The following is a 26,924-nucleotide window of genomic DNA, read 5'->3' as shown; positions in this document are numbered from 1 at the left end:
TGGATGTACAGGGATTTGAGGAGTTCTTGCTACTGTAATGTCGAGAGCGGAAGTACCTGTCACGTGAACAGTTACGTAATTATGGCTCATTTCAAACCAATTTTTCTCCAATAAAGCCTTAGTTTATTTTGGGGGAAAATCGACCTATACAGTACAGGAGGCTTTGCTCTGCATCTGCAATCTATAATTATCTGCAAGCCCAAACACCACAGCTAAAGCTATCCTTGAGCCCAATCGTGAGCTACTACTATTAGTCTGTCACACAAACTGTGTATCCAGCTGGAGCTAGCCTAAGAGAGATTTTACTGAGACTAGTGATACACTTTCAACAGCTTACGGGCAGGCTGGGGCAAGTAGTAGCTCACAAAACTAATAGAATCTCAAGGATAGCTTCAGCTGACAACCTGCTGTGGTGCAAAGCCTTTACCAAAGGCTCTTAGCTTTCTGGTGTAAGTCGATGTTTTCCTAGTTTAACAAAAATGAATAGGCTCTATTGGAGAAAAATTGGTTTGGAATGAGCCAAAATTTCAATCTTGTTACCAAGGTTCACGTGACAGGTACTTCCGCTCTCGACATTACAGTTGCAAGAACACCTCAAATCCCTGTCATGGTTGCCTAATCTTATGAGCGCATGTGATAAAACCTGACGGTGGATGACGCGCGTCCAACCTCCTCTGGGTGCACATGATGCGTTTCAATCACATGATTAATTAAAGAAAACATAGAAGTTTTTCCCAACCTGGATATCATCCACACGTACGTATATTGTATAGGCCTAGTACCTTGCATAGTGGCTGCGCTGGAAACAAAGCAGCAGGTTGGAGATTAAAGCTAGAACTGTTTCAGTGTCAGGAGCACCTGTATAAGCAAGAGTAAGTTCATTGATTATCTCAACCGTACTACCTCGGATTTGTAAAGGCTATGTAGTAGACTATAATTAATTATATAGCGGGTAATTTTCGTGGGGCAAAATATTCGTGGTTTTTGTGGTTGGAGGTCTGACCAAGAATGAAGCAACCTTGCCTACCTTTACCTGCAGTGCAAGCTATATAAGCAACCACGAAAATATTACCCACGAAATGTCTCAATATTGCTGAACCACGAATATTTTGTCCTCCGAAAATTACTCGCTATACGGTGTAATTATGACCTTCGCTTTATACTCGACTCGACTCACGCTTTCCTGTGCCTTCAGTGAGAGGAAGAGATAAATAATCCCTGTGCATGTATAGTCGTAGGAGATGATGGCCCTCCAAAATGATATGCGACACATAGCCATGCAGGAATGAATGTTTAGCACTGCTGGAGTTTATTCTTGCAACCATATGCAGGTTTTAAAATTGTCCAGATTCATTTTGTGGAAGATTCTGTGTTCCTAGATCGACCTAGTCCTCGACCTCGTGATGCATGTCAATTCTGCTTCACCGTAGCACTAGAAGTGGCTCTTTTTGCTGGGAGCTTGAGCTTTCTTGGCTTGGTTATGAGGCCGAGCGTAGATCACCGTGGAGGGCTGTTCGAGCAGCAGTTACACGAGTCTTTGCAGCATGCAGTAAGTGGGGTGGGGCTATTTTGCAGATTTCAGCGTTGGAACTCCAACAATTTTGTGTCAAGCCATTCGTCGGTCATGCCAATCTTTATGGTGCAGACGTCTAGAAGAGAGAAGAGATGAAGCTGTGTCTAGTGTTGTCTCTGTCTTTTTTTGTGCATGTGTTACTAAGACAGTGTTATGTTGCTATGCCCTCGGGATATACACTAGTTATAACACGTGCACTCGGGCTGCATGCTCTGGGTACTTAAGGCCTGGGTCAGGCACTGATAACATTAATTTTATTCATTGCCAACATTTAATGTAGATTATGTAGTGTTAATGAGATTCATAATGTTTATTATATCCCGTTGCTACGTTGTTGCCAAGTGCAATATGCAGCATAATGCACTGCTGAAAGTCATAATGCACTGACGCAAAGTCATAATGCACTAACCAAATGCACTAACCACAAAATGCCCCTCTGGCATTAGACAGACAATTAAATTAAAATTAAAAAGTATCAAAGTATGTCCAGCCATGCAGGAATGAATGTTCAGCACTGCTGGAGTTTCTTCTTGCAACCATGCAGGTTTAAAATTGTCTAAGATTCATTTTGTGGAAGATTCTGTGTTCCTAGATCGACCTAGTCCTCGACCTCGTGATGCATGTCAATTCTGCTTCACCGTAGCACTAGAAGTGGCTCTTTTTGCTGGGGGCATGAGCTGTTTTGCAGCAGTGTAGAAGCGAGCTTTCTTGGCTTGGTTATGAGGCCGAACGTAGACCAGCAGCTAATACGTGAGTAGTGGGGTGGCATGAGTAGTGGGGTGGGGCTGTTTCTTTGCAGCAGTAAGTGGGGCGGGGCTGTTTTGCAGCACCAGAAGTGGGGTGGGGCTGTTTTGCAGATTTCAGCGTTGGAACTCCAACAATTTTGTGTCAAGCCATTTGTCGGTCATGCCAATCTTATACGCTGCAGATACTGGCGTCTAGAAGAGATAGAGCTGTGTCTAGAGTTGTCTCTGTCTTTTTTTGTGCAGTTTATAAAGTCACGTGTCCAAGGTACTTGCTTAGCTAGCTGCTGGAACTATTCTCTAATATCTTTAGCAATAAATGCGGTGGGCTTACACGAGGTAAGAGTACTTGGTTAGGCCCTTAAAAGATAGAGTAGGTTGTCATGATTATGTTTCCAGCTGGGGAAATTAATATGTGCAAAACTGCCTTAGCTATGCTGGCTTCTTTAGCTCTGACAGCCACTCTAGAGGTAGGCTATGTTGTGTATCTCAAGAATGCAGTAACTCTTACTCTTCCCCAGCTGGATCCTAGTACTTAGCTATGAGATGTTCATCTAGCCTTGTTTTTGCTTTATCTTAGCTTCTTCATGTCCGCATTTGTAGTTCTTCTTACTACACTGCCATGACGTCATCACCATTTATGGGACTAATTAGCATAATTGAATTAAGCTAATTTGTTTTTTGGAAAAAGAAAACATTGAGCTTCATTTTGGATCATTTTGATGCAGCATACACTGTATGTTGCAAATAATACAGCAGTATGAACATGTGTAAATTTTGGTATTTAAGGCTAGACCCGGGCCTTAACTACCCAGAGTGGCATGTATTGCACTCAGCCCTCGGGGCTTCAGTGCTCGTGCTTCACTGCAATATGTGCCCGTGTTATAACTATAACATGGAGGTAAATGTGGCCACAAGTTAGACGGGCGTTGCCAACCTCCCTGAAGGAGGACGGGAACCAAGCTGGTTATAGACGAGTCCAAGGTCTCTATGGGAATTATGATACCCCGAGGGCCCGAGGCTGTAGCGCCCCCGAGCGCAGCAAAAGCTGCAAAGCTGCACCGCAGAACACAAAATACTTAAAAAAAATTTTTTTAATGATGCACTGCATCATGGTTACTATGACTTCAACATAAATTTCCATAGGCAAGTACACCTCTGTAGAAGACCTCTGGAGGTCTCTAAATGAAATAAGGGACCTCTCAGTAACCAATCAGATTGCACCATTTGTGACAAGCATTTTCTAACTACATTTGTACAGTTTTGTTCCGGCCTGTTACGCAATAGCATTATGAATCTCAAGTGGGTGTTAGCCATTCTTCTAAAAGAGACGGCCCTTCTAATTATGCGCCACCTAGACTGAAAAGTAATTTTGCGGACAGACTCCATATAGAGCTCCACGTGGCTACAGAGATTATTTGTTGGTGGCGCCTTGCTAAATGGAGGCCAGTAACACTTCTATTTTCAGGAAGCTTAAGGATACGTGAGGCACCTCCTCCACTTAAAAAGCATCGTCCTCCACCTGTAGTTGCCACAAAAAGGCCAGTTGGAAGGCCACGGATACACTTCAGGATCATTTTACAGACCTGAACCTTGAGTTCCATAATGTTTTTAGGGCGGCTTGAAATCGAGGATACCACTTGCTCAAGTATCCTCTATTTATAATCCTCTTTGGACCAAATCTATGTCTCTAATTATAATCCTAGCTAATATCGTAATTATTAACGTTAGGCCTCTTTTAGAAGAAGTACAGTAGCGATGACACTTGGGTGTTGGCCAAACCTCTCAGTCAATTTAGCGTGTGCAAAATTCACAAGTGATAAAGTTAAGTGGGTGTGATCAATCCACTCGAAATACTGTAATCTGATTGTAGCCAGTGGCATTAGAACAAAACTGTAGATAGGCTTGGGTCCCGTCCTCCGACACCCGTCTAGCCACAAGTATAGTATAGTAATTATTTTAGAATGTCTTAAATTGGTATTACAGTGGAACCTCTTATAGCGGACAGCATATGCCTTGTACCAACTTCTTTTACTATCTACTAGTGCTACAGTGGACGGACGTAACTGTATACAGTGGAACCTAGCTCTTACAATGGATTCTCTAAATAGCGGACAACATAATTATGCCTTGTACAAACTGTTTTACTATCTACTAGTGCACTTGCAACGGAAACCTCTAAAGTTCAGACAACAGACAAGTCGCCTGCACAAAAGATACATTTCCTCCTATATAAACGGACAAAGGGTGTAGTTTTAGATCTATACATATCCACCATTTAATTATTTCCCTTCCAAAAATCTGGATATCAAGTAATTCGGAGCGCAGTTGGTGGAATCCAGAATCAGGGAAACTCAAAGAGTGGATAATGATATAATTATGTTAACTGCATGAACGGCAAGTTTACTTGATATATCTGACAGGTTATGAAGATGGATTTGAGAGAAAAAGGATTATACTGCCAATGAGACTACTTAGAGTGATGAATTTCCTTTAAGGATACACGAGTAAACTTGTATACGGCTAGCAAACTCCTTCACAGTTAACAAGATCCTCATAGGCATTCACCCCGTGCACGCGCACAGCGGCAAAACGGTTACAATAACTTTTTACCATAATGACCTCATTAATCATCGGGGAATGATCGTGAATCTATATAAAGCAACGATTAGAAAACAGTTGCCTTTGAAGATCGGAACTATAATTAGCTTGGTAGTTCATACGAACATTTATAGAAGTGTTGCGTTGTAATGTCAATTATAATTTCACAATTTCGTTACAACAAGGTTCACTTTCATATTCTTTTCTTTTATTTCTCAACAGATGATGAAATACAGGCAACTGGGTCACACTGGACTCAATTTGTCTGTTCTTGGAATGGGAGGAGCCGGGTTTGGAAATGTTTATGGAAATCACCTTGAAGAAGAAGCTACTAAGGCAGTGCACCATTCTCTGCGCAGAGGAGTGAATTATTTTGACACAGCATACTGGTACGGTCAGGGTAAGTCCGAACAATTTCTTGGAAGAGCGTTGGAGAATGTGTCTCGAGATAAGTTTTACATCGGTACAAAAGTTGGACGTTATGAACGAGATGTAGCAAATATGTTCGACTTTTCCGCTAAAAAAGTGATTGAAAGTGCAAAGGATAGTTTAGATCGATTGCAGATGAACTACGTTGACATTCTACAAGTTCATGACGTTGAATTTGCCCCATCGATTGATATATTAGTTAATGAAACCCTTCCAGCCCTGGAGGAAGTACGTCGATCTGGTTTGTGTCATTTTATTGGTATCACTGGGTATTCGTTATCTACTTTACAAGATGTGATTTTGCGCAGCAAAGTCAAAATTGACAGTGTACTAACATACTGTCGCCTAACCCTCAATGATTCAACGCTGTTGAAGTCGTTAGAATTCTTTCATGATATGGGTGTTCCAATAATTAATGCTAGTCCATTGAGCATGGGTTTACTCAGTCCACGGGGAATACAGAGTTGGCATCCAGCAAGTCAGGAGATTAAACAGGCATGCAAATATGCAGTAGCGTATTGCAGGAAGCAAGATGTTGACATCACGAAACTGGCCTTAAAGTATTCATCTACTACTTGTGAACAGGTTAGTGCTATATATATGTAAGGCCTGTTGATGTACTTAAACTCAAAACACAGGTTGTTACAACTCTTGTGAGTATGAACGATATTGCAATGGTTGATGAAAACATTGGAGCAGTTGCACAACCTTTAACATCAAAAGAGGAAGAAGTACAGGAATACATATATAAAACGTATTTTGAACAGTTAAAACAACCACACTGGGAGGGTATTGAAGAAAAAAACTATTGGAGTGCATTACGTGCAGAAAGTTAACTATATAGCTAGTGGTAAATAAGAATGTTCACACAGTAGCATAGACGTTCTATAATAGTGAAGGTATTGTGTAGTGTAGACTTTCTATAGTAATAGTGAAGGTATTGTGTAGTGTACATGCAGTGGATAAAAACTATGATAATTCAAAGCCAGCATGTGCAGAAATGGCATATATTAACTTCTCACGCAGAATTGCCTTCTTTCTATAATTGGGAAGTTTTAGAAGATTAAAACATGTAGAAGCACTCGGAAGTTTTTCAGATGAGTGAGGACTTCGAATTGAGAAAAATCCTTTCATTACACTTCCCAGGCTCTCGCGAGTACCCTATAAAAACAAATGCAGCCACAATCAACACCATAGGTAGCCTCGATCCCAGGCCCTCTCTTCGAGGGGCCTGGTATCGACTGTTTGCGCATGCGCCACATAATCCCCAGAAACTGGGGACTCCGAATATCATCGTATAATGCTCAGTAAAACCATGACGTCACAACAAACGGAAGTGGATTGAAGAAAGTGGAGAAGAAGGTTTCTAACCTGTACCGTGTGATAGCATTCTAATAGCTACCTTTAGCCTGCTATGTTAACAAAGAACTCACAGCCTGCAACAGTGTGGATGGCAATCGTCTGAACGGAGGGAAGGCTGACAATAGCCTATATGGACAGGCCACGCCCATCTGACACTAACCTTGGTGGAAGTCTACATGTAGACTCTATCAAAAGAAATAGCATGCTGTAACCAAACGTACAGCTCTGTCTCTAGCTAGCTAGCTATATAGATCTGTGTATGTAGTGTTCTTTGTGTGTATATGTTTTTCAGGATATTTTTCGGGTAAATGTCAGTTTAATGGAAACATTACGGGGAAATTATCCAATAATTTTGCGCATGCGCAAACAGTCAGTAGCAGGCCTCCTTTTTGAGGCCTTGTGAAGGAGGTACACCATAGGATGCAGCAACTACATGTATACTAGTTCAGTGCTTTGATTTGTGCATACATGTCTGTGATAAAACAGATATTTACTAAGTGCCTAACTAAACTATTATTGCCTCACTATTATGTATAGACTGTCAACAATAAACGTAACTAAGTTCAGAGCTAACTACAGGAACTACTATAGCTACAAAACCTCAGCCAGCTGTGGTGGGCGGATCTGGTCAAAGTTTATGGCTTCCAGCTAAAGTAGCTACTTGTAGTTCTGCAGTACCAAGGGCGTATTGCTAGCTCTATTTGTAATTGTTCTAACTGAATATTAGGTACAAGTGCCATGGGAGGGGGGGGGGCGGGTTAAACATTTGCGGTATAGCATGCAGCTAATATTCATCGTTTATGCCTTGAAAACAGTGAAATTCGTTTGGTTTCATTGCCTGCACTGCATTCATGCGTTCCGGTAAACCGCGCCTAGGTCTTCGTGCTTAGGGTTTTAACCACGAATATTCCCTCCCCCCCCCCAAAAAATTACTCGCTTTACTTGGTGGTATACACACTCGGTATGGATAATTATGGGTATAATCGCCTGTGATATAATAATTATGTATTGAACATAGTTATAATTATAAATCCACACTGCATGGATGTACGTGTGTACATTTCTTGCAAAGGCATTTTAACACACACGGCACCCCATAGAAAATACATAGTCTAGAAAAGGATTGTGTGTGCATGAATACACCTCTGCATCTCTGATATCCACACATCGTATTCCAAATCGAGGCTTAAGCTGAGAAAACCCAAGTAAAGGAGGCCTCGAGCAGCTTGTGACAAACTGAAATAATTTTAATGAAACACAATCGATAAGCAAAGTAACGAATACATGTACAGGCAAAATACTAAGCGAAATGGTAACAGTTTGCAGCAACAGACTGGTGGTAAAACTGTTAATTAGTACAATAGAACCTCACACAATTGGGAAACCGCCTTTTGAGTGACGATCTATAACCGAAAAGTCAAATGCTTGTAGGAGGAATTTGAAGCGCAATTCAGCCACAGAGGAAGTTTGCCAACAGTTTTGATTATGCAAAATTTTCAGGGACAATTAATTAATAGCTCGAAACAGCCATTCGCAATGTTCCAATGGCCAGCCTCTAGGGAAGCACCAAAAAGCGGAAACATCATTTACATGACATGCACATTTGCCTATTTAACAATACACGGAATGTGATGAATTTCGTTAGCAAGTAGTGCATGGCAAACTTACGAATGCAGGCTTATCTAAGCTATAATTCGTGCTGCAATTAAAATTGTGACCAACCTCTTCTGGTTCAGAGAGGGGAGGGGGGATTCTTATCATTTGCTAAAGCTGATCAAGGACTAAGAAGCGGCTGATTGTACCAAGTAGTTGCTCTTCAAATAGTGGTCGCCAAGTGAGGTTCCACTGTACTATACGACTTTTTAGAGTATAATTATGGACATAATTATAACCACATGTTATTGAATTGACCGTCGTAGGCGGGAGAAGAGGGCATGCAAAGAATTTTCTAGAATACTAACAATATTATGAATTTTGTTGAGCCTGAGTATCTGTGATGCATGCCTTCTCCCGCCTATGTATATCATCATGGCGGTCGATAAGCCCTGATTATTATACCAAACTACTTGCTTTCAAAAAAGATTTCTTCCTCTCTTTGTCCAAATCATTCCGCAAGATCTCCCACAGCCAAATGATTACTTGATGCTTTGAGTGATACCCACCAAAATATTCCGTATGCTGCCTGCAAAACAACAATTTACCATGTAATAATTTTGCTACATACTGGTATAGGTTATATTATTATTATTTTTATATTGTTATGCCCTACATGAATAAGCAGTTACCTAGGCTATTATAACTATTAGGCTCTATAACATTATTTTGTTTAGCCAAGTACAAGAATATGTGTGCCCTCTTACCTTAAGTCATCAACATCAAAGTCGACCTGTTCACCAGAAATTATGCTCTGTAATTCAGTGGGAGAGAATGTACCAATCCAAGATGGTGAGATGACAGAATGAAACCCCTTGAGAAAAGCAATAGATTGTTGCTTCAGTTGTGTATACAGCATAAAGTGCGCCATCCTGTGCACATAGCTAATCCTATGAATATAGAAGATGGTATAATAATTATGTTCACACACTATAGTGATACACATGCATACGTACATGTGCATAAGTAGAACATGTATATTTAAGTATAATTATGCAGAAAGTATCGTTTTATATAACAAGTGGTACAAGCTGCACCTATCATATAACGGCCAAAAGGCTTTTCCCCAATAGTGTCCGTTATATGGAGGTTCCATTGTAATTGACACACAACGCAAAATGTTTGGAAACACATATATAATTAGTCACTCTTGAGACAGTGCAGTTTGGCCGCAATAGCGAGCTGGCTGCATTTCAGAAAATAGCTGTGGCGGTGCTACCTTGAATCTATAATTAAGTGTATCCAATTTTCATCTGCCAAACTACACCCAAAACATCATTACACCCAAAACGTCATATCCGGCCGTAATAAACGTACATTATTGCTGATCATGTGACCTACAGCTAGCCTCGTTCCCATGCAGGCATATAGATAGAAGCGCTTTTTAACAAAGATGGTATATGAATTTCATTGAAGTACGTATGACATATATATAGTTATGACAACTTTATGAAGGTCAAATAGACTTTAGATTCTACTATTCATCTATATACAGTTTTGTTGTACCATGCTGAGCTAGATTTGCTAGACTAATAGCTTATAGTCATCATTATCATTTACTGAGCTACTTGCCATCAGAGCTGGGCATGCTGGTTCTTGCTGGTTCTGCACTGGGATTGGTCTCTCAGTCGTCTGCTCCTAGATCCTGGGCCTTATACTTCCGTAGATTTTCTAGTGTCTTAATTAATTCGTGGGAAAATACTCTACGTCACGATTGTGGGCTTATATATTGCCCACGTTCAAAAAAATGTATGTGGTAACAGGCTTTCCTTTTTCTTTCACATCCATCATGTCCTTCTTTAGTGCCTCCCATCATCTCTAGCTCATTGAGAACAAACAAAAACAAGCGAAAAAGTAAAGCCTACAGCTAATGACATCCATCAAATCCAGTCATGTGACTGTACTTTAAATGACTTGGCAATACGTTGTTATTGCACACTTTTTTTTATAATACTCGTGATTTATTAATCCCAGCCATCTCAAAATGCAATACAGCTAGGTAGCTTTTTTTCTAATCTGAAAACCAGCTTGAACAGGGTTTTTGGCTTCATGATCAGCAATAACACACTTAGCTAGCCAATGTGTTTTTAATGATGGTGCACTCGGATGATGAATAATGCTCTCGGTTGAGTAATGCACTTGCTACGTTCGAGCACACATTAAAACACTTATTGCTAGCTAATCAGTGTGATATAAATATTACTTAAGTTTGAGGCAGCCAAAACTGACCAGTATACGGCGAGGTGGCCCCATTTCAGAGTGAGTTTTGTGTATTAATAATTCAAGCTAGCAATCTATGCCAAACGTAGCAACGGGTATATCGAGGTGACCGTGCTTCAGAGAGCCGGATTAGCAAAGTGTACTGTAATTTTTGAAAGAAAAAACGTTTGCAATATGAATGTTGATGCGATTGGGGGAGCGGCTATAAAAAGTTCAGAATATGGAATTACAAGTATCTAACATTTATGGTTCACCAACTCAAGCGAAACCTAGTCATTGATGACGTTGTATGGGGCTTCCCAGCCAATTCTAGCAACTTTCACATTGCATACGTTTTTTCTGGACTGTTTGTAGTAAAACTAAAATTAATGCTGCTCAATTATTATTAAATCTTACTTGTTTTCAGCTGTGACTTCCATTAGGCTTCCTCCCAATAACAGTTCATGGGTGATAGTCTACATGTATAGATATTCGAAATATGTACTATTCATATAATCATCATACTTTTCCTAGCAGGTTCTCTTCCCAAGTGAATGTGAGGCACAGATCTTCAATTCCTGAATCCGCATGCTGTTGGAATCACCAAAAATTGTAATAGAAGCGATAAAACACCATAAACATAATTATTATTAAAGTAGCCCAAATTGAGTAAGACAGCAAATTATTAGCATGCAGGTAGACAATGAAATAATTTCAACAGAGCCACGCTTAGTTTCTAAGAGGTTTTGCAAACACATTATAATGTTACTATAATTATAATAGTTAGACACTGTTTAGGAAGTTTCTACATAATTTAGAAGCCCAAAGGGCTGGTTGTAGTATCCCGAACGCAGTGAGCCCTGAGGACTTCTAAATCATGTGGAAACTTCCTAAACAGTGTCTAAGCATTTTAGATCATAGCAACCATGAGTAGCTATTTAGCCAATCAGATTTGAATGTTCTTATCTAATCTTTGCTACATGATTTTCTAAGTGAAGTACATTAAGTAAGTACCGTATATCTTCTAATTTATCGGACAATTCTAATTACCCCGGACACTCTTTTGGGCAATTTTCGTTGTTCTAATACAACGGACACTCCAGTACTTTAATATTACATTTGTTCTAAATATCCGGACAATACCTTGAAAAGTTGAGTTACCATTCATAGACGGCAAGTAAGACTTAGAGTGCTGCAGTTAGATAGCTTTGAGTAGCTAGTTTTAGATAGCTAGTGCAGCTATTCAGTCGTACCCTGTTCTATTAAACTTAGCTAGCTCGCATGCAGCTGCTTGCTTGTTATAATTATTCCAGACACTTCGCATGCTCTATAAAAATCTGTTTCAATTATACCTGGACAAAATTTCCAAAATAATTATTTTTTGCTGTCCGAAGATATACGGTACATGATTTTCTAAGTAAGTACATGATTTTCTAAGTTGGATAGAACACTTTCTTTAGCCAATGAGATTGCAGTATTAATGGCAAACATGATCTAATGTACGTTAGTTGGCTGCATGTTTTTAGGGTATTCATTTTAGCGGATTTGCAGCAAATTAATTGATATGTGTCTTAATGATGTGCAAGCTAATACGAGTTTTTAAGATGTAATGAACGAATTTTGAAAAGGTGGAAAAAAGAGCATCTATTGGAATTGCGAGACCACCACAAGTATGAGGGCAAATCTTCAGTGAGTAATCAGTTTGTTCGGGAGATGTTGTGTTGATGATACCAACTGAAGAAGCTTGTGGGAGTTGTGGAGAACAAGATAAACAAACATGGGGTGCCATCCTAAGACGCTAAGAACCACGTAAACTAACATAACGCTTATACCCACTTGAATTGTTGGACTGAGACAATGATGATAACATAAGAGGTGATACTTTAAGTAACACAAAACTAGCAACGGCATGCATGTGCATGCCGTCATTAAAAAACAAACGGTGTTGTGCATGAGTGTCCACTAGCTGGGGTAGCTAGTACTAACTCTTGGGCCTTATCAGTACAACCAATTTGCTCTGCTGTATACTGTGGAGTTCAGATTAAATGTGGTTAGTCAACACTCACCTAGTTGGTCATGGTGCGCTCCATGTACATGCATGCATGTTCAACCACATTACCAACTGATATTAATATTGTTAGGCAGCAGCAGTACGTACATGTACTACCCAGAACAATTCCTCATTGGCTGGTTAGCTAGCCCAACCAATTGTACTACACACTGTAATAACGAGTGTTGCAAGCCTCTCGCCATGTTTTGCTTCGCTCAAAAACTATTAGAAGAGATAAAATTTGCTTTTTACGTTATCAATGTTGTATATAATGTTATTACTGCATGTTGACTACAATTTTTGACAATGAATTCCACACAGTCATGATAGGAGAGGAGCAACAAAAGTCTATCTAATGGCTCGATGAATGATCTTAAGGGTTTATAAGCAATGCATGTATCTCTATTAAGTACATAGAAGTTTTAGTGCAGTATTTTGCATTTCCTGTCAATGAAATTAAAAAAGGGTGGATCTGCAATGAGGTCAGAGTTCATGGCTGCTTCTGACAGTACAGTCACGGTTGGCATGCAGCTTTGCAGCTCTTTCCTGACTATTGTAGCTAACAAACAGCTTGCACTTTATGCAAGGCCGGCTAACTCATAAGTTGAATAGAACAGATGAAAAAAGCTTAATTTAGTTTGCTAATCCACGAATCAAAATCCAGGAGAACGTGGCTAGAAGCCTATAGAAGCTGATAGTTTTAATCGCATTGCAACCGTTGAGCAGTTACAGCTGTAACAGACACACAGACACACACACAGTCAGTTTTACCATATCCCTTGTGCGGCTAATAACAAATTAATAACAGGACTTTCTAAGCTATTCTCAAGTATACAACAGGCCTTAATAATGTACATGCAATATAACAGGTAAATACCTTGATGTATGACAGTGACTTGTATACATCAGAATCCAGATATACCAGCTCATCCAACGAGCTGTACAGAGATGATAGGTGATGTTCTAAAATTTGACTCAAAAAAAACTGAGCAAACTGAACATCGACAACAATTCCCTGTGATAAGACACGATAATGATCAAATCACAATTGCATCATCTCTCACTTCATACACTGCTTTTCCGAGGATACGACCAATGAATTCAAACAAAGCTAAGTGGTTCTCTTGAACAGAACTAGACGGTGATGGATACAGTAGACCACTGCTTGAAATCTACAAAACACAGACTACACTATAACATAAGTACGTACACATTAACAGTAGAGCTGACCTTAAAAAGTCCAAGCGAAGGGTCGAATGCTACTGAAATGAATTCTTCCAGAAACTCTTTAAAAACTCCGGCTTCATCAATACCAGCTTCATCTAATCCCTGAAGATATACACATGTAGATGAGAAACTGGCAGAACTATAATTATAGATCAATAACTATTATTACTGCGGTGTGGTTTACAAATACTTATAAGAGGAGTGTTACGACTACATGTACGTATGGTACAGTACAATAGTTTCATGTGATCAAGAATCGTAGTTATTCAGTCAATACAGAAAAGGGCACAATAGGCTCATGGCCTCTCCATCATTGAAAGAATTAACGGACAAATATATAATTATAATGAAAGCACGCAGGTGAAGGTGCAAAGCTACATAACATAAAGCTACCGGTACACACATTATCATGCTTAATTTTTGCATTCTGCATGTAAACTTAAAGAGTGGGTAATGATCGACCGTGATTGTTGTTAAAAACGATCAATGCCAAAAGTTCAAGTCTGGCTGCATCAGCAGAGCCTTGCAGCTCTCTCTTCACTCTGCAGCTATTCCTAAAGAATTACAAATTGTCTCATGGCTACATGTACATTGAATGTAGTTAGCTAGCTGAGAGCAAACGAACTGTCTGAAATTAAGTTCTTAATTTATTCTCTCTCTCTCTGGCTGAAGGGTCTCTCACTTTGGCTGGTGGGTCTGGTCTAAGAAATTTGCGCAAGTTTAGTGATGGACGGCCACTCAAGGAATATTCGAGCGTCCAACATCGAAGATTATGCTGATCTTAACGTCACATTACAGGCAGAGTACATGCATCGTATACTTGATAAAATCCTCGTTTACGATTTCTATTTCCTCTGAATATTGAGTATGGAGAGTCAGCATCTACAATGCTGCGTTTTGGTGATAGCTACTAGATCAAATTCATCTAAGTAATAAACATAGTACCATTGTTGCTGTCCGCACGCTTGCCCCAAGGCATTATTAACACTAACCACACACTACAATAATTATCAATAGGAAATATACAAGGATCATCCGATTACAGAATTACGTGTGTTTATATACCCGTGATAATTTAATGTAATGGACTACTATAAACACTCACATACATGTACCTGTTCATTAACGAACTTGACTCGGATTGTGCCTTTAATTGCCGTCACTGGCTGAGAAGAAAGTTGATCGTACCCACCCTCAAGTACTCTTCCTCTCCTAATGGTGATGTAGGTTGCAGGTCTCCGGTGGGATTTCTCCAACAAACCAAGACATTCTTTGTCTGCATTGATACTCTCCATGAATACATCAATGCGCTACGAAGGGAAATGAATACAAAATGGTGAACCGCTAATGATAATGTACAGGACTTACGTTCTTGAATGGTACACAGAAAGGCATATACTTCAGAAGATTCAAAGCATATGTTTTGCCAAGTTTTAAATCCTTGATTACCAAGCCAGCTCTCAATTTTCTGTTACAAATTTTATTACATAACAAAATGGACTCTTGATATATAATTCATGTATGTAAGACACTAACTTTTCGGTCCAAAAGTTGGGGTCGCTAGTGAATGACCTTCGACAGTCTCTGCTGTGTAGAAGAGTGAGTAAGGCATGGCAATGAGAGAACATTGATGGAAGCTGCACTTCCATTATAAACTTGTACACAAGGTGCTTAAGAAAAGTTGATATGTCTTTCAGATCGTCCAGTGTGAAGTACTGCTGCTTAGTGTGTAACTCTTCATCATCAAGAGTCCTACATGTGCATATACAAGTGGATATTGTAATACGTATGAATCATACGGTGGCCGTGAGGTACACACATAGTAGGCACATGGCGGTGGGTGATTCAACTGAGGATACGGCAATTCGCTACGGTGATTCAACTGGGCTACGGCAATTCACTACGGCAATTCAACTGAGGCTACAGTATGTCAATTCAACTGAGGCTATGTCAGTTCGAGGGTACGGCAATTCGTTTTTCACTTCAACTAGACTTCTAAGTGCTATGTCAATTCGTATGGTGCATGCTCATCTTAATTTATTGCCATCGTTTGTCAATCACACAGCTACAGAATAATTATGCCAACGGCCGTATACATAATTATATAGTCTACTACTTTGACAAGCATTGTGACACATAGACTGACAGGAGAGAGCTGATCAATGATGTTATGTCTTAATCGTCAAACAGTTATATCGTTGACAATCAGCTCTTCAAATCATGACAGTCAGGCTCGTTGACAAACAATTAACTGTATAGGCCTACATTGTGTATGTGATACAGATAGACAAAATTATTTCCAGTAATTTGAGCTAGAATTTGAGAGTCACATGAATTGACATAGCTTTTAATTGCCACGTACTCTCCAACTGCAAAAGCGAACTGCCGTACCCTCGAACTGACGTAGCCTCAGTTGAATTGACGTAGCGAATTTCCATAGCCTCAGTTGAATTGACGTAGCAAATTGGAATTGCCGTAGCCTCGAATCGATGTAGCTTCAGTTGAATTGCCTTAGGAAATTGGAATTAACGTAGCGTAGCCTCAAGCCTACATGTGTGTACCTCAGGGTTACCATAGAATCATTCTCATGCAGGTTACATGTACATGTACAAGTCAAATATCACCAAGGAAGAACAAAGACAAAACGTGGCTACAAGCTATTACTACATTATATGTACAGGGCTGGGGCAACTATATGAATACTCACGCAATTAGGTACTGTGTGGCTTGAATGGCAAGTGTTAAAACAGTCTTCAAAGATGTCTGCTGGGAGGATAGCTCAGTAAGAACTTTGAAAGCCAGATCTTCTTTGAGACAGGACATATCACTGAGTGCATGCCATATTTGGCTTATGACGTCTCCATTGCAACTAAGTCCAATAAGTATATCAGTGGATAGCAGTGGGAAAGTAGATAAGCAGTTTAGGTACAGCTCACATCCCGACTTAAGCATTGAGAATTCTGAATCATTCAATTTTTTCAAAATTGTTTGCTTCCGAAAGATTGACACGCGTTTTCCTGTTACAAGGTTAGTGTTAGAAACATAATTAATGCAGTCCAAAACTACAATACCTTTAGAGGAAAGACTGTTGGACACTCGTAGCAGTGGGGTACCAACAATCATTTCCACCATCGGTCCATTCCACAACAGTTGAAATTGCTTTTGTATTAAGCTTAAGCCCTCCACATTCCTACAATGAGAATGAAGCAACATATGAATCATGCAGGTACGTACCTTCTATCAATATCTGCTTTGATCCAGCCAAAGAATGGGTGCCAGCTACTTGCATTTGACCCCTTACTGAGGCGACTTGAGTCACACACACTAGTCAGTACGGTGAATACATCCTGCAAGCAATACACAATCGTAATTTGCTTTCAGCTGTATGTTTAAATTTTCGGCAGGTACTTTAAAGGAAGTATAGAGTACAGATATACATATAAGGCTATGGTTGCAATATGGCTATGGTTGCACCATAGACAAACAAAAAAGTGGGTACAGTATAATTATATGGCCAATTGCTGGCATTGTAATTGAGGTCACAGAAAATTTTGTGTACAAGAATTTACCACTAGCTGTTGTCACTGCAATGCTCTAATACTCTAGTGATGGTGTACATGGGTAAAATCTTAAGGAATACACACATACAAGTGCTCTCTAGTGTTGGTGTGGGTCACATGACTGCATGCATTATGGCTTCTACAGGGGCGGGGGTTCTGTAGCGTTGCCTCACAATAAAGAGAACACAAGAGTTACGTAAAGATTTTGACAACCAATATTTCACAGATTTCTAAAAATACACATTTTGGGGATTTTGGATCAGTCAAAGTAATCGAGGCTCGAGGTCAATCCGCAAAAGTTACGTGTCTCGAAAGTTTGATGATACTCAAGGGATGGGTGCTTGCAAACACAGTACTTGAAACTTACAAGCATGAGACTGGTTTCTTCGCTTGCTTTGATCTCCTAAATAGGTAATTCTTCATAACTATGAAATACACTGTATTAAGCATACCTCAATATGCATTTGGCATACATTGATCACATTCCCTGGAAAGAATTTCATAAGACAATAATAATTACACATAGGTGACTACGCACCAAACAGAGACAGTGCTGGCTTCACACCAAGAGAAACAAGAGGATCTTTTCCAGCTACTACTGTGATCGCTTTTAGAAGATGTAAAGCAAAGCTAATTTTCTGTAGCTTTTGTATGCTCTGTAGAATAGACAATTTAATGTCATAATTATTTAATGCTACACTTGCATACACTGATACACGTAACTGACCTCTGGAGCCTTTTTTTGAAGAACAAAGACACAGCCCGGGACAGTCAGCAATGTGACAGCAAAGTCTACGAGCATGGTAGGAGACAGCTGATACATAGCAAGCTGTCTGTGAAGTATATTGAGTGTAAAAATTACACTGAATCGTGATACATTACCTAAAACCGAACATTGCTGTTAGACTCTGACCAGTCACGTATGACGACCGGAGAAAGTTGGCCAGGAGACTCTACAAACGTTTAGTGGTATTTATTGGCTACACATAATTATACAATAAACTCTCACATGCATTGCAGAAAAATAGGAGCATCGCTTGTAAAGGTGTTCAACAAACTTCGTGCACAGAAGGTGCATGCTCCGTTTCACAGAATCACCTGTGTAAACAAAAGAATTGAGTTGAATGCGTATAAGTAGGCACAAGAGATGTATAGTAAATATATAGTACTGAAGCCCGAGGGCTAAGTGCAGTATGTGCATGCCATGGCGATGCATCCCGAGTGCACGTGTCGTAATTATATCCTGGGGACATAGTAACATAATAAATATAACAGCAAAACTTCACCGCAAAATTCTAGCTTAGTAAAAGATTCCTACATATCTTCTGGAGTATTCGAAGTTTTGGCATGGACGAATAGTTTGACACAGAAATGTTTACTGCAAAAAAGGTCACTACTGCTGCTGCAAACCAACTGAAGCCAAAGTAGAGTCGATCCCAAAACTGCTGCAAAACATCGAGCCCCCAGTGAAAAAGAGTTGCTTCTCAGCGGTTATTGAAACGGAATTAGTCTAAACCATGCATGCATTTCAAGGCAAATAAAAAGTATAATTGGCTATTTATAGATTGACGATCATGTCGAAACGAATTTAATTTGGTGACCATTCGCCAGATATACCTGCTATACGGTGTCAAGGGCGTATACGCCCTTGACGGTATACAATTTTATTATGCCAAGAATATGTATATAATTATATAGACTATTGTCAGGGCGTTTTGTGGTTATTGTAGTTATTACATATAAGCACATAATAATAATATTATTATAGCGACAACAAATCATTAATAAACATACTTACTAAGCTTAGCTGTAAACCTCCAAAGAGTATAGTCAGTGAACAGAACCAACTACAGATTGAACGCGTATAGAATGTAAATTGAACATTTAGATACATAATACATATAATAAGCATAATAATTATTATATTTAGATGTACTTATAATAATGCATACACCAGGGTGACGTGAGAGGGGGGGGGTAATGATCAAATCATGCTGAACCACATTACAATGAATACTAGTTTCGAGGCTATACTTATAGCATATATATTATGTATCACACAAAATCTACATACAAAATTGAGGTAAAGATCCATTCTCTCCTTGCCAGATTGATTAGCTCTCTGAAGAAGCAACAATCAAGGAAGTTAATGCGTAACGCTAGCATACTGATAAAACCTACTGTCATCGCTCTTAGTTGTACACAACAAAGTCTTAGAAGCTGCTTCATGCAGGTAATCCAGACCACTGAGTATCTTCGATCCAATGAGACAGCCAAATAAGTACCCTGCACACACCAAACAAATTGGCTAGCTATCAAATAGGACAAAAATTAACTACTACATGTACATGTACATGTACATGTATTTCTATAAGAGTTTTGAGTATTGGTGATCTGCCAATAACTACATGTACATGCATGTACAACAAGTGTGCGTGTATGCATGTACAGTGTGCTCATGTGCACGGAAATACACAAAATAATGTATGTACATGTGTGTATGAGAATGTTGCTACTGCAGCTTGAAACATACTTTATGCAGGGTGTCAGCGTGATAATTGGCGTACGTACATGTACATGCACTAGGCTACATGTACGACAATCAGCTAACCTTCAGATTGTCTCTATCCATGTTCTTGAGGAGAAGTTGACACAATCGAGTAAGCTTCTGATGTTTATAGTGAGTATGGAATGAGACATAAATGTACATGTAGTATACGTATAATTATTATTAATACGATATTGGGTTGGTTTGATGAGTCCATAGGTAGAGTAGAGTAGAAGAGGGATTGGAAACGGAAGTACCCTCGAAGTACCATCCGTGTATCTCCTCGGTTTTAATCGAGGCTTACTTTTTAACACGAGGGCTAAACTGAATAATAATTATTCATGAGAATTGTTTTGCTCTCTGTAAGAAGTCCACGAGCAGTTCTGCTGCTAAACATCAACTTTCTCTAATACTTGAGGCCATTTGGGACACAGGACACTATTTAGTTACAAAGCCTTAGCTATATCAAAGGTACTATAGGAACACAAGCATGAAAAAGCGCTCTGTGTACCTCTAGCTACTTCATGACAATCGAGATTATATTTTCTTTGTTTCCAATTGATACCTACTATCAGGGGGCATGTGATTCAGTAATGGGGGTAGCTCTGAGATGTATGCTTTGGACACAATAAGTTTCCCGGGCTTTTGCGGGAGTTATGAGGAGATACACGGATGGTCCCAGAGCCACTACGTAGACTTCATTGTAAAACATCACGTGAATCACTTCCGTTTCCAATCCCTCTTCTACTCTATCTATGATGAGTCTCAATCAGCTGAGATGCTAAATGAGCCTACGATTATGCTAAAAAAAGAAACTAACTCTTTAGCACTGATGGCAGGGTGTCATACAGGATTTTGAAGTAGAGGGGGGAAATGAGAAAAGTAACCAGAAAATGTTGCTAAAAAAAGGTCAACTGTTATTTCAATACCCAGCTATGGACAATCAGTCATAATTGAAAGGGGGATATCCCCCCTTTCCCCCCTGTATGACACCCTGGATGGCATCGTCTCAATTCACTATGTTGGTAAAACAAATAATAGTCTATAATTATAAGGTCAACTGTTATTTCAATACTGGAGTTTGCAGAATCTTTGCAACACATGAATAAAAGTGTTAAGCACTGTGGTTCCTTATATGGGAAATGCTCACACATTTAAGTAGTAAAACAGACCACAGTATGTACACAAAATCCATATAAGGAACGCGTAACGCTCTACGCTTTTACTGGTGTGTTGCAAAGATTCTGCAAACTCCAGTACCCAGCTATGGACACTCAGTCATAATTGAAAGAGGAGGGGGGATATCCACCCTTTCCCCCCCTGTATGACACCCTGGATGGCATCGTCTCAATTCACTATGTTGGTAAAACAAATAATAGTCTATAATTAGGACAGACATTTTCACAATTAAACGTGCGCACTAAATTATCCTCTTTCATTAGCGGATCTATACAAATATGTGGAGATTTTCCTGTTGATTAGACCCCAAAATTTTGGTACAGAGTTTATTACAGACAGTATAGTGTAAACAGGGGGTGCCACTCAGAAGAGGCCCGACATACGCGCACGAATCACTAAAAGTGCAGTGTATTTGGATTTGATGGGAAAAGCACCCAAAAGTGTGGACAAGCGGGAGAGGGCAGTACCTCAGTAATAAACTATATTATAGGTCTTTGACAGTTGTAAAATTTGCCGAGCGGCATAGTCTCAGTATATAAATAATGCATATTGCATTGGATTGTTGGGGGAGGTCCTTTTATACTCCTGCGGTCATGTAGTAATAAGTCAGATATACTACACCTACATGTACACGGAGGATATGCACCCTCCTCGTAGGTGTGGTGTATATCCTATACATAACTTACATGTACATCCTCATCAACGTTTTCTTTGAACACAAATAAAAGTTTTCTCGCAATAGAAAACAACTTCAAGCCTAAAATTGACAAACATTGATCATGATTACGTGCCCTAGCTGTCACAGTTTGCTATAATTATGACTTAAGATTATTCTGTATAAGCACGATATTTATATTTAGCTCCCAAGAGCATTTGACATACATGTACATTGTAGATCACGTACTAAGTAACTCGTGGCAGTTTCAAGTAGTAATTATGAATGACCTACACTTCTATCTTGGCCATATTATTACCCTCTGTTAATTGGCCATATACCATAAATCAAGAGTAGCTCTTATCTACTCTTGCATAAATTAATGGAGATCGACATACTCCTTCCATTAATTTTTATTTTAAAGCACGTACACTATACCTGAAGCAGTTTCAGTTTCAGCCACTTGAAGCGCAGCATCAACACTTTGTCTATGCAACAAATGTAATAAAACCGACAGTTTCAGTTTTACACGTACCTTAGAGATGTCAAAACCACTTTCTTTCCCGAGACATTTCTGATGAAACGCTGGAAGAAAATCACACAAAAATCGAGGTCAAATAAAATCTAAGTACGTACATGTACTGCATACAGGTACATGTACATACTGATTGAGATGAGAATGGCCCTCTTAATGTAATTATATGCATTGTATTATCTGTGTACATATAATTAGATGCAGGCTGTGAGTCTTTTTTTAGCTAACAAAGGGTAGCTACATGTACAACAGAGTTTTAGATTACTGTTTGATCTACTTTCTTCGATCCATTTCTTTCCGTTGTGACGTCACCATTTACGTTGTTATTCGTAGTCTCAAGCCAGATAGTCATTCTAATTAGCTAAGCACCAGAAAATAATAATTCAATTTTACACTTGGTGCTCAATTAGAACAGAAAAAGATCTATATTTCGAGGTTTGTGCTAGTATTAGAGCAGTGCGGTAATTAGAAGGTGGTAACTTTTTTATCTGTGGTACCGGTATAGGCCAAAAAGTAAAGGTCACTGCTGTGGCATCATAAACACACCTTTTTTAAGCCCCAGAAAACAATATGCAACGCAGGTGGCACTTATTTAAGAACCTCAAAAAATTGTCAAGGTGGCGCTGTAAGGATAATATATAATTATACGTACACCATAACAATAATGCACCTATCAATGTGTCCCCCCCCCCCGGGAGGGGTATGGGGGATTTGACCATACCTCAGATCAAATTCCCCCTGGTGGGGGAAGGATTCTGTGATCAAATCCCCCAGTCAAGTTTTTGAGCCCCAAGCAGTTGCACACATCAAAACAGGTTATAAAAACAGTCTTTACTACGCAAAGCCAGGTTCCCCCAGTATGGGGCAAAAATTTCAGGTAAAATTAGAGTCGAATTCCCCCGGCTGGCCGTATGTATGTCCCGGGGGCCGGCCGGCCAGGGGGGGGTAGTGGGGCAACACATTGATAGGTGTTATGTATAATGTACATGCATGTACACCAAAACCATTATCTGTCAGACTGGACCAAGCACCAACTCACAGTTATCTTCAACGCTGCCAGATTTTCTCTTTCCATTTTCAATGCATGCACAGAACAGCTGTGATGTCGATGGTGGATATAGATCTCTTTTTGATAAAAATCACTTTTAACCCAGGTTAAAGGTTAATTAAGAATGCACGTGTGGATGGACGGTAGCTTTATCGACCACCGGCACCAGCGCAGCAACATAATAAACTTTAATATCCTACTGAAGAGTTAGTACGCTGTGTGATAACCTGTAACCTGCTGGTTTGATGAAGTTAACTTAGCTAGTGCCTGTAGCAAAAGGTTAACTGATACAGAGTAAGACTAGTAGATCTACAGACTACAATGGCTGACGAAGTTTTTGAAAGTGGAAAAACCAGGTCACATTCCCAACCACGTGGTAGTAGTTCTTATCATGGATCGGGATACAGGTAAGAATTAAAAAATAATGTTGCTCTGCATGCACACACGTACACGACGATGTAGTATAGTAACATGAATTTGGTGGCCAGGATAGTCTATCAATGATTATTTAGAGCTACACCTATAGATCTATAGCTATAAGTCCTAGCCTAGTTCTATAGCTCCGTTATATGCCATGTGTAGTGATCAGGTTAGTGCTTATGTTGTGTTCCTTGCAGTGATAGTTATGGGCGCCCTTCCCATCAAACAGACCGGGGCTATGGAGGGAGAGGGAGAGGCCGTGGTTATGGTTATGGTGATTCTCGACCTGTGCAAGAGTTTCCAAAGGAACCACCATTCACAGCGTATGTAGGTAATCTGCCTCCGCAGACTGTACAAGGTGACCTGGACGCAATATTTAAGGACCAGCAGGTGAATTATAATTATGGTTAATTGAGGGCCTTTTTCCAACTATTTTCGTCAATACATAAACAAGCATAATTTTGGGTACCGTATTTATTATTTTATGCTCACACCTTCGATTATCCGGACAACTGAATACGCCAGATAATCAAGTGGATAAACCACGCCTTAATACACCCGGCCATTTAATTTTATTTGATAAACAGCAGTGGGCGTCTGCGCAGAAGATAAACTTGCTGTCCATGGTCAGTTTTTAATTGCGTATGCGCATTAAGGGACACGCCCATTTTAAGATGCCAAGCCGGATAATCGAGGTTTTACTGTAGCAATAATGAAGTCAAAAATATAGCCCCTTAGCCTCATGCAGCTGCTAAAACATAATAATTATAATTAAGTGACTAACCTCCAATTTATAGATGCGATCCTCTAAACATAATTTTCCAACCTCCCAAAGTAAAAACGACCTCTGGTTTTGTTTATGTTGTCGCCTTATCAATAAAAACGTTCATGTTGAGTGCAACTGTTGATTATCATTGCTGTCTTGTTTTACCATCACAGGTAAAAAGTGTTAGACTCGTCAGAGACAAGGAATCTGATACGTTTAAAGGTGATCCACAGTTGTTGTTTGTTGTTAGGCAATTACGAGACATGCTGCCAAATTGATACTAAACAACTGCAGGATACTGCTATGTGGAATTTGAAGATTCCAATTCGTTGAGAGAAGCATTAGACTATGATGGAGCTGTAAGTTTGTGTACACAGCACAAGCACTGTCCTACATGCATGTCTCGCTACACTTAAGATACTAAAGTAAAAACAGTCTCCAACTATATCATTAAATAGGAGTACGGTGACAAGCAATTGAGAGTGAACTTAGCCCACCGTGGAAGTAGAGGGGGGAGAGGCAGAGGAGGGGGCCAAAGAGGAAGAGGTAAGCAGGTTTTTGAGTTACGGATTTGTTTGTTGTAGTGCGACACCCTACAGAGATGTGTGTCAATATACTTGGTGTATGAATTAAAATTTTCCCAAGTGAACACTATACTATCATACTTTGACTATCCTATGTTAACTCTTTGTCATAATTACAAGGTGGTCCACCTGGAGGATTCCAATCACATGGCCCTCAGCATTCTGAATATGGGCCCCCTACCGGGGAGCAGTACATGTTTGACACCTCTTATAGAGGCGGTAGAGGAGGCTATCAAGCCAGCCGGGGAAGTAGAGGGAGAACTAGGGACCAAGGACCACCAGCCGAATTCAAGGAGGCTACTCCAGGTACGTCTCTCGGGCATTGTAACATACTGTAGGCTGATGAGTGGTGTTGTATATAATTATGGCATATTGTAGTTGTTTTTCCTGCATACATACATCATACATTTTCATGCCCAATGTAAGACCATGTATATATGTATCGTCGCCTCTGATATTTACAGAAGACCTGGCGGGACGACCGAAACTCAATTTAAAGCCACGCAGTACTGTCAGACCTGTTAATGAAATGGCCGACACTACTCAGAGAAGCTCAATATTTGGTGAAGGCAAGCCTAGAAAAGATAAGAGCACGTAACAGTTAGGACAGGATATGTAGTATTAACTTCTTTACAGTGTTTGTACCATTGAAATATTTGTTGTGATGGTAGCCAACTGCACAAGCAAAACACAAAATTGTAAGATGAATGGGGTTGTGATCTAATGAGGGTATAGTACACAAGCTAATAATACAAACTGTAAATATAATGGTTTGGAGATGTAGACGAAAGGAATGGAATGCCGGTCCAGTGATTCACTTAGAGACCAGTAACTGCAAAATTAGACAATTGATAACAGTCACACTACTTACATATTGCTCAGACATCGAAGGATATACACTGTTGTAAATACAGTACACCGGATCCTGAGTGACTCACTCGATCAACATACATCTTATTATTTACGCAACAATTGTATAATGAAAGCACCGTGAGTGCTGGTGAATGGTGGATGTGTAAAAGCTGCATAACAAAAACCTATTCCTATAATTATAATTGCAGGAAAACGATTGACCATGATTGATGCTTAAAAAAAGAAAGATGCCAAAAGTACAAAGTCTAAAATTATGGCTGCTGCATTGCAGCTACCAATAGCTAGCGTTCTAGTGCAGAGCTAACTACTAAGTAGCTAGAGTAGCAACACTCCATTGCTACGCATGCATGCACTCTTCTGAAAACATTCCAAGTAAGCAAAACTAGGCATAACTTGAGAACAAAGCCTATAGAAACTCTTACTTGCTGATTCTTGAGCAGCTGTAGCAATCTACACATGCAGACATACGTGTACACACAAACACACTACCGCATACCCGCTTGCGCATGCATAATTCTATGAAAGTACCTCGGGTGCTAATACCTCGGTGGAAGCACCTGAACCCTAAACATTTTCATGGAACATTTATACTGCATGCATGGGGAATCTGGTGCAAACGAGTGGGAAATGATCCACCATGATAGTTGCTAAAAAAGATCCAAACAATAATAAAATCGCAAAACCTAAATTACTAGTAGTACATGTAAATACACACAATCTTTGCCAGAATGCAGAAGGTCAATTTTTTGGCTCATTTGGCTCATTTGCAAAGGTTTTTCATCCGCAAAATATTCTAGTAATACAGTATACCTAGTTTTGAGTTTTGTTATCACCATCCGTATATAGTTAGCTCTGCACTAGAATGCTAGCTACTGGTACCTGCAAGAGTGAGAAAAGAGTTGCTTTGTGCAGCAGTCAT

General features: G+C 39.7%; 4 protein-coding genes across 8 annotated transcripts in view; 2 read left to right on the top strand and 2 right to left on the bottom strand.

Annotated features, from left to right (window-relative positions):
* Nucleotides 1–702: 702 nt before the first annotated feature.
* Nucleotides 703–6,330, top strand: LOC135339966 (uncharacterized). The gene is made up of 3 exons (XM_064536229.1): nt 703–872; nt 5,140–5,931; nt 5,985–6,330. The coding sequence occupies exons 2-3, from the start codon at nt 5,140–5,142 to the stop codon at nt 6,180–6,182; spliced, it is 990 nt and encodes a 329-aa protein (XP_064392299.1). The 5' UTR covers nt 703–872; the 3' UTR covers nt 6,183–6,330.
* LOC135339957 (ubiquitin-protein ligase E3B-like) lies at nt 729–23,495 on the bottom strand. 3 transcript variants are annotated; one of them, XM_064536212.1, is made up of 29 exons: nt 23,354–23,495; nt 22,315–22,364; nt 22,218–22,267; nt 21,811–21,881; nt 20,009–20,065; nt 19,579–19,683; nt 19,472–19,519; nt 19,196–19,244; nt 18,407–18,495; nt 18,280–18,350; nt 18,125–18,230; nt 17,936–18,053; nt 17,850–17,884; nt 17,765–17,800; nt 17,072–17,184; nt 16,909–17,027; nt 16,545–16,854; nt 15,374–15,589; nt 15,206–15,305; nt 14,953–15,147; nt 13,841–13,939; nt 13,675–13,782; nt 13,488–13,625; nt 11,086–11,151; nt 10,978–11,036; nt 9,069–9,251; nt 8,779–8,890; nt 7,852–7,944; nt 729–6,507 (listed from the first exon to the last, which is right to left on the bottom strand). In XM_064536212.1, exons 1-29 carry the CDS (start codon nt 23,387–23,389, stop codon nt 6,316–6,318), a joined length of 3,024 nt encoding a protein of 1,007 aa, XP_064392282.1. In that variant the 5' UTR covers nt 23,390–23,495; the 3' UTR covers nt 729–6,315. The 3 variants fall into 3 exon arrangements, with proteins under 3 accessions (XP_064392282.1, XP_064392283.1, XP_064392284.1); XM_064536213.1 differs by lacking the exon at nt 21,811–21,881 and having other exon boundaries at nt 23,354–23,464; XM_064536214.1 differs by lacking the exons at nt 21,811–21,881; nt 22,218–22,267; nt 22,315–22,364 and having other exon boundaries at nt 23,354–23,460.
* Nucleotides 23,496–23,509: 14 nt separating this feature from the next.
* LOC135339970 (eukaryotic translation initiation factor 4H-like) lies at nt 23,510–25,828 on the top strand. The gene is made up of 7 exons (XM_064536235.1): nt 23,510–23,769; nt 23,980–24,172; nt 24,722–24,770; nt 24,843–24,907; nt 25,007–25,094; nt 25,253–25,438; nt 25,597–25,828. The coding sequence occupies exons 1-7, from the start codon at nt 23,684–23,686 to the stop codon at nt 25,728–25,730; spliced, it is 801 nt and encodes a 266-aa protein (XP_064392305.1). The 5' UTR covers nt 23,510–23,683; the 3' UTR covers nt 25,731–25,828.
* The window catches only part of LOC135339969 (LIM/homeobox protein Lhx5-like), a 5,875-nt gene continuing 4,721 nt past the window's right edge, over nt 25,771–26,924 (bottom strand). For 2 of the 3 annotated variants that reach the window (XM_064536232.1, XM_064536234.1), the window contains exon 6: nt 25,771–25,964. In XM_064536232.1, coding sequence (XP_064392302.1) covers nt 25,951–25,964 — 14 coding nt within the window. In that variant the 3' untranslated portion in view covers nt 25,771–25,950. Of the gene's footprint in view, nt 25,965–26,653; nt 26,885–26,924 lie in introns of those variants that run through there. The other variant, XM_064536233.1, reaches the window with a different exon arrangement.

This window comes from Halichondria panicea, chromosome 8 (genome assembly GCF_963675165.1).
Source record: "Halichondria panicea chromosome 8, odHalPani1.1, whole genome shotgun sequence".
Lineage (NCBI taxonomy): Eukaryota > Metazoa > Porifera > Demospongiae > Suberitida > Halichondriidae > Halichondria > Halichondria panicea.
The sequence above is the reverse complement of the archived record's forward strand: the minus strand, read 5'-3'. Positions and strand labels throughout refer to the sequence as shown.

What these genes read in the sequence shown, in the direction of transcription:
- LOC135339966 (XM_064536229.1), top strand. Translation starts at nt 5,140, where the DNA reads ATGATGAAATACAGGCAACTGGGTCACACTGGACTCAATTTGTCTGTT. An exon ending in CATCTACTACTTGTGAACAG is followed by an intron (nt 5,932 to 5,984) that starts GTTAGTGCTATA and finishes CTCAAAACACAG; the next exon opens with GTTGTTACAACTCTTGTGAG.
- LOC135339970 (XM_064536235.1), top strand. Translation starts at nt 23,684, where the DNA reads ATGGCTGACGAAGTTTTTGAAAGTGGAAAAACCAGGTCACATTCCCAA. An exon ending in GGAATCTGATACGTTTAAAG is followed by an intron (nt 24,771 to 24,842) that starts GTGATCCACAGT and finishes AAACAACTGCAG; the next exon opens with GATACTGCTATGTGGAATTT. An exon ending in ATTCAAGGAGGCTACTCCAG is followed by an intron (nt 25,439 to 25,596) that starts GTACGTCTCTCG and finishes TGATATTTACAG; the next exon opens with AAGACCTGGCGGGACGACCG.
- LOC135339957 (XM_064536212.1), bottom strand. Translation starts at nt 23,389, where the DNA reads ATGGAAAGAGAAAATCTGGCAGCGTTGAAGATAACT. An exon ending in TCTGTGTACCATTCAAGAAC is followed by an intron (nt 15,148 to 15,205) that starts GTAAGTCCTGTA and finishes TTCCCTTCGTAG; the next exon opens with CGCATTGATGTATTCATGGA. An exon ending in TGGATATCAGAGATGCAGAG is followed by an intron (nt 6,508 to 7,851) that starts GTGTATTCATGC and finishes TTGTTTTTATAG; the next exon opens with GGTACTCGCGAGAGCCTGGG.